The sequence below is a fragment of the Dryas octopetala genome, chromosome 4, assembly GCF_963921425.1.
Source record: "Dryas octopetala chromosome 4, drDryOcto1.1, whole genome shotgun sequence".
NCBI lineage: Eukaryota > Viridiplantae > Streptophyta > Magnoliopsida > Rosales > Rosaceae > Dryas > Dryas octopetala.
The window spans coordinates 2560728-2566950 of NC_141369.1; the positions used below are offsets into that span (position 1 = coordinate 2560728).

A 6223-nucleotide genomic window follows, 5' to 3' on the forward strand; every position below is an offset into this window, starting at 1 on the left:
TGCCTCCATACTCAAAGCCCTAACCTTATTTGAGTTGGTATTAGAGCGTGGTCTTCAGATCCCGTTACCGCTGTGCGTTGTTGCAGCTGTTCTTGGTGTGTTGCAGCCATCATTGCAATTTATCTCTCTTATTATTTTTCTTGTTATCATGTCTGATCTACCTCCAACATCATAACTCGAGCCACTCTTGACTCCTACGTCTGGAGTTGTTCCGCCAAACACGATGCCGTTATCATCCTTCACGGCACCTTCGTCTAGCCCCAATATTGTGCCTGCTGCTCATCCCGTGAGTTTTGCACCAGAACCCACGGCAATTCCCTATGGTGTGAAGCTAAATGGAGTGAATTATTCTCTTTGGTCGATCACAAGTGGTTGAAACGTTTGTTGCAGGACGAGGCAAATTGGGTTATCTTACTGGTAGAAATCAAGAACCTCCTCCTGGGGATGTGTTATATGAAAAGTGGAGTATGGAGAATGCTATAGTTAAAGGGTGGCTCATCGGTGCCATGGAACCCGATGTGATGAACTTGTTTATTCGTTTACCAACAACAAAAGCTATTTCAGATGCTGTATCTCAAACCTATTTCAAAGGAGCAGATCGATCTGTGGTGTATGATTTATCTCGATGAGCTATGCAGATGCGACAAGTGAATAAACCAATTTCTACATATTATGCTGACTTACGAGCAATATGGCAGGAATTGGATTACCGCAAACCAATTGTGTTTAGCCAACCTGATGTTATACGTGCTCGGCAGAAGGAAATTAATGAGGAGCGAGTTTATACTTTTCTGGTAGGACTGGATGATATATATGATCGTATTCGAAGTGATATTCTTCGTACAGAGCCGTTTCCAAATCCGGAATCTGCATTCGCTACTATTTGGGGTGAGGAGCAACGTCGTAACATTATGCTTAATCAGAACAGTGTTTCTCATGTGGCTATGGCGGCTAAAAATTCAAGGTTTTCTTTGACTCAGAACCGGGTTTCTTTGATTCCCAAATCCCCGGGTTCTACTGAAGGAAGCTGCACTTATTGTGGAAATCCTAAGCATACAATTGACAATTGCTTTATGAAGAATGGATATCCAGATTGGTGGGATGGCTTTAATGAACGCAAGTCTCGTGAAGGACGTGATCGACGTAACAAGAAAGATGGAAGGAAGGCGGCGGTTATGGTGTCACCAAGCCATGCACCGTCAGCTTTAGTCCTTAATGCTGAGAATAGTCCTACGGTATCATCATCATCAGCTCCTTTTGTGTCTGTTCTTGATCCTAATTTACAACACCAATCATCAGGTAGTCTCGCCCTTTTTTCTGTTGATTCTTCCAAGGATTCTGGATGGATTATTGACTCTGGCGCTACTGATCATATGACTTATGATCCTTCTATTTTACTAAATTCCAGTGCACCTCATTGTTCTTATATTGATAATGCTAATGGTGTGTACGTCCACTCCAGTTACTAGTTCTGGCACTGTTAATTTAACTCCTTCTTTGCCATTGGAACACACTCTTTTGGTTCCCGCACTTACAAACAATCTCTTATCTGTGCCTCAAGTGACAAAGCAATTAAATTGTTTAGTGTTAATTTATCCGCATTTCTGTCTACTTCAGGATCTCAGCAGCAAGGAGCACTACTACAAAAAAGGCCTCTAATATCACTAGATAGATATCAGTTTGTAACAAAAGCGATATTATAGAAGTTTAGATATCAGTTGATTTTTCTGATGATATCTAAAACTTATTACATATCAACAATTTTTAAAACTGATATCTATACGTTTACCCATAAACCAAAAAATCCTAAAAACTGATATCTAAAATATTAACTGATATCTTTAATTTCATTAAGTGATTAGGCGCTGAATTTTCCCCCAAACTTAAAATTATTTTTGCCTACCTCCTACATCCCAGACACAACCCCCCATGACTTAGACTCACTTTACCCATTCGAAGACCGTACCCCCCAACACTTAGACTTAGACTTAGACTCACTTACCCATTCACAAACTTCATCGATCTACATCCTGCCCTCATCGTTCTCGATCTGCATCCTGCCATTCTCGTTCTCTCCAAGCTCAGTCTCGCCTTCCACAAACGTTGCGCGAAGCTCTATCGATCGATTCGTGGGTGTACGGTTGCGGCGTCGTCCACTAGATATTTCGAAAAAAGGTTGGGTGTTCTATCTCTTCCTCCCCGTCTTCCATTCTCTTGGTTATATGAGCTGTGTTTTTATGGTTTAGGGTAAAGAAATTAGGGCTTTGGTGGTTTGGGAGGTTCTAGGTTTTTCTTTGGGTTTCTGAAATTTCCAACATTAATGGTTTGGGTTTTTCTGATTGGGGCTTAATAACTAATTTGGGCAGAAATGAATTGGTAAATTTCAGGTTTGCTGAATGTCATAGAACAAGACATAAATGAATTGGTAAATTCCATTCTCGTTCTCTCCAAGCTCAGTCTCGCCATCCACAAACGATGCGCGAAGCTCTATCGATTCGTGGGTGTACTGTTGCGGCGTCATCCACTAGATATTTCGAAAAAAGGTTGGGTGTTCTATCTCTTCCTCCCCGTCTTCCATTCTCTTGGTTATATGAGCTGTGCTTTTATGGTTTAGGGTAAAGAAATTAGGGCTTCGGTGGTTTGTGAGGTTCTAGGTTTTTCTTTGGGTTTCTGAAATTTCCAACATTAATGGTTTGGGTTTTTTTGATTGGGGCTTAATATCTAATTTGGGCAGAAATGAATTGGTAAATTTCAGGTTTGTTGAATGTCATAGAACAGGACAGATATGTATATATCAATACATTAATAGACTAAAATGCAATTCACAATGTCTGAATTTTTTTATGTTTTTTAGGACAAAATGTATGATTTTTATTCTAATTAAAGCATGAGGTGAGCTTATGAAATGACTTTTTTGTTGGAAATTTATGTAATGAGTGAGCTTATGTCTAGGGTTTACTGTAAAGAGCTTGCTAATTAACTAGAAATTAACATAGAGATGTCTATATGACTATATATGTTAGCTAAAAACCTATGGTTATATGGCGAATTGTCTAAAATTTAGGGTTTTCTGTCTGCTTATATGGGTTTCTGTCTAAACATGAATTTAACCTATGCTTGTGATTTGATATCATGGATGATTTGAGGCAATAGTTTGACTGCTTATTTGCTAGCCTATGATCATTTGAATGCTTGTGTGATTGATAAATCATGGATGATATTGCATTCGTTTAACTCATAAATCATGGATCATTTGATTGCTATTTAGCTTAATTAGTTGGAAAATGCATTGCTTGTTTATGTTTTGGTACTGTGGCTTATAAGATTGAATGATATGTTATTGCTTGTTTGCAAAACAAGTTTGAGTCATATATAGGGGGAATAAAAGAAATTAATTACCTCTTCCATTCTTAGGACAAATAGGTTGTTAACCTGTTTGTTTTTTATGAGCTAAGAAAACTGCATATTTTCTTTATATGTTATATTGAACATGTGTATCTTTATGTGAAGTTCATATTTCTAAGAGCCATGGATAAGGCTTGGATGCATGCTGATAGATGGACCAAGGAATATGATGATGGAGTAGAGAATTTTTTGAGGTTTGGTTTGGGGAATGCTGCCAATCCTGAGTACATTCATTGTCCTTGTGAGAAATGTGGGAACTTGAGTAAGCATAATGTTAGAGTAATAAGGGAGCATCTTTACTTTAATGGTATTGATCAACGATATAAGAATTAGATATGGCATGGTGAAGCTACTGTTAAGCATGAAGGGGTTACAGAACATAGTGTCTTTGGGTCTGAAACAGTTGATATGTGCGAGGGTGCGTTTGATAATTTCAATGATGATCTGGATGAGTTTAGAAGTTTCGTTGATGAGGGAGGTGAGACCCTTATATGATAATTGTGATAGGTATAGCAAGCTATCTGCATTGGTTAGGTTGTTCAATTTGAAGGCAAAACATGGGTTGAGTGACAGTAGCTTTTCTGACTTTTTGGTTGCTTTCGGAGATATGCTCCCAAAGGGAAATCTGTTGCCCTTGTCTATGTATGAGGCGACAAAGACACTTCTGCTTTAGGAATGGAGTATGAGAAGATACATGCATGCCTGAACGATTGTATATTGTATAGAAATGAGTATGAACATGAAACAAGGTGCGCGAAGTGTGACCTCTCTCGGTGGAAGGTCAATAAGGACGCAATTGAGAAAGAAGGGGTGCCGGCAAAAGTCATGTGGTACTTTCCACCTATTCCAAGGTTTAAACGAATGTTTAAATCTTGTGAGACATCAAAGAACCTAACTTGGCATGTCGATGAGAGAGTGAGTGATGGCATGATGCGTCATCCAGCTGATTCTCCAGCTTGGAAGTTAGTTGACCATAAGTGGCCAGATTTTGCAAGTGAGCCTAGAAATCTAAGGCTTGCCCTCTCGGCTGATGGGATTAATCCACATAGTGAACGTAGCCGATATAGTTGTTGGCCCGTCATCTTGGTGACTTATAACCTTCCTCCATGGTTGTGCATGAAACGAAAGTTTATGATGTTAACTTTGTTGATTTCAGGTCCGAAACAGCCGGGAAATGATATAGATGTTTATTTACAACCATTGATTGATGATTTGAAAGCACTTTGGAAAGGAATTGATGGAGTGTATGATGGATATAGAAAATACTCATTCACTTTGAGGGCTGCCCTTTTATGGACAATCAATGATTTCCCGGCCTATGGTAACCTGTCTGGCTGCACGGTCAAAGGGTACAAAGCATGTCCCATATGTGGAGAAAACACGGATGCTGTTAGGTTGAAGAATGGGAGGAAAATCAATTTTCAAGGCCACCGAAGATTCTTGCCACGCCACCACCCTTATAGGAAACAAGCAGCTGCCTTTAATAACCAGGAGGATGATCGGGAAGCTCCTACACCTCTAAGTGGAGAGGAAGTCTTAGAAAAGGTTTCAGTTATCAATTGTAACTTCGGGAAGCAAGTAGCAAAAAGCAGCCAAGGTAGTGAAACCCATGCTCCGTGTTGGAAGAAACGATCAATATTCTTTGATCTTGAGTATTGGAAGTCTCTTCACATTCGGCATGCCCTAGATGTAATGCACATTGAGAAGAACGTGTGCGATAGTGTTATTGAAACTTTACTAAACATTCCAGGAAAGACAAAGGATGGGATGGCTGCTCGTTTGGATCTTGTGGAAATGGGGGTAAGACTTGATTTGGCACCAGAAATTAAGAAAAATAGAACATTTTTGCCTGCTGCCCCTTATACGTTGTCTAGGGAGGAGAAAATATCAATATGCAAGTCTTTGTTGGGTATCAAGGTTCCGGAAGGTTACTCTTCTAATGTGAGAAACTTGGTTTCTATGCAAGAGTTGAAATTGTATGGTCTTAAGTCTCATGATTGCCATACCTTGATGCAGCAATTGCTACCAATCGCCATCCGGGGGGTTTTGCCCAAAAATGTGAGATATGCGATCACTAAGCTTTGTTTCTTCTTTAACTCTCTCTGTAGTAAAGTAGTTGATGTGTCGAAGTTGGATAAAATTCAAAATGATCTTGTAGCCACATTGTGCTTGCTCGAGAAGATTTTCCCACCTTCATTCTTTGATATAATGGTTCATTTGACTGTTCACCTTGTTAGAGAGGTTCAATTGTGTGGACCGGTTTATTTTAGATGGATGTATCCATTTGAAAGAGCCATGAAAGTGTTAAAGGGTTACGTACGGAACTGTAATCGACCGGAAGGCTCAATTGCTGAAGGCTATATTGGTGAGGAAGCTGTTGAGTATTGCTCAGAGTATTTATCTGATCTTAATGCCGTTGGAATTCCGTCATCGCGCATGGGTGATTCAAAGGGCAATAGACCTCTCTCAGGTGCTAGGGTACGTTCAGTCAACCGGGAAGAAAGGGAACAAGCACACCGTTGTGTATTGGAGAACGCCGCTGAAATTTCTACTCCTTATGCGGAGTGAGTTATTTTATTTAACTACCACTTAGAACATGGTTTCCAGATTTCAATTGGTTTGATTTTCTAACATCATTTACATGTTTCATTTTTTTGTTTTGGAAATTTGATTGAAGAGTACATAAGGCCCACTTGAATGCTTTATATACAAGTAAAAAAAAGAGTGAGAAGTGGCTGCGAGAAGAGCACAACCGAAAATTCATGTATTGGTTACGTGACAAGGTATTATTTCATTACCTTTATAAAGATTGTTGTGT

At 39.5% G+C, this 6223-nt stretch overlaps 2 protein-coding genes across 2 annotated transcripts; both read left to right on the forward strand.

Annotated features, from left to right (window-relative positions):
- Positions 1–223: 223 nt before the first annotated feature.
- LOC147286161 (uncharacterized) lies at positions 224–1469 on the forward strand. Its single transcript, XM_086240688.1, has 3 exons — positions 224–323; positions 391–569; positions 699–1469. Exons 1-3 carry the CDS (start codon positions 224–226, stop codon positions 1467–1469), a joined length of 1050 nt encoding a protein of 349 aa, XP_086096814.1.
- Positions 1470–4080: 2611 nt separating this feature from the next.
- LOC147286162 (uncharacterized) lies at positions 4081–5973 on the forward strand. The gene has a single exon (XM_086240689.1). It carries the CDS (start codon positions 4081–4083, stop codon positions 5971–5973), a length of 1893 nt encoding a protein of 630 aa, XP_086096815.1.
- The last annotated feature ends 250 nt before the right edge of the window (positions 5974–6223 follow it).

Coding starts and splice junctions, on each gene's coding strand:
- LOC147286161 (XM_086240688.1), top strand. CDS start 224: ATGCCGTTATCATCCTTCACGGCACCTTCGTCTAGCCCCAATATTGTG. Junction 324..390: donor ACCCACGGCAATTCCCTATG/GTGTGAAGCTAA, acceptor CGTTTGTTGCAG/GACGAGGCAAATTGGGTTAT. Junction 570..698: donor CAAAAGCTATTTCAGATGCT/GTATCTCAAACC, acceptor GCAATATGGCAG/GAATTGGATTACCGCAAACC.
- LOC147286162 (XM_086240689.1), top strand. CDS start 4,081: ATGGAGTATGAGAAGATACATGCATGCCTGAACGATTGTATATTGTAT.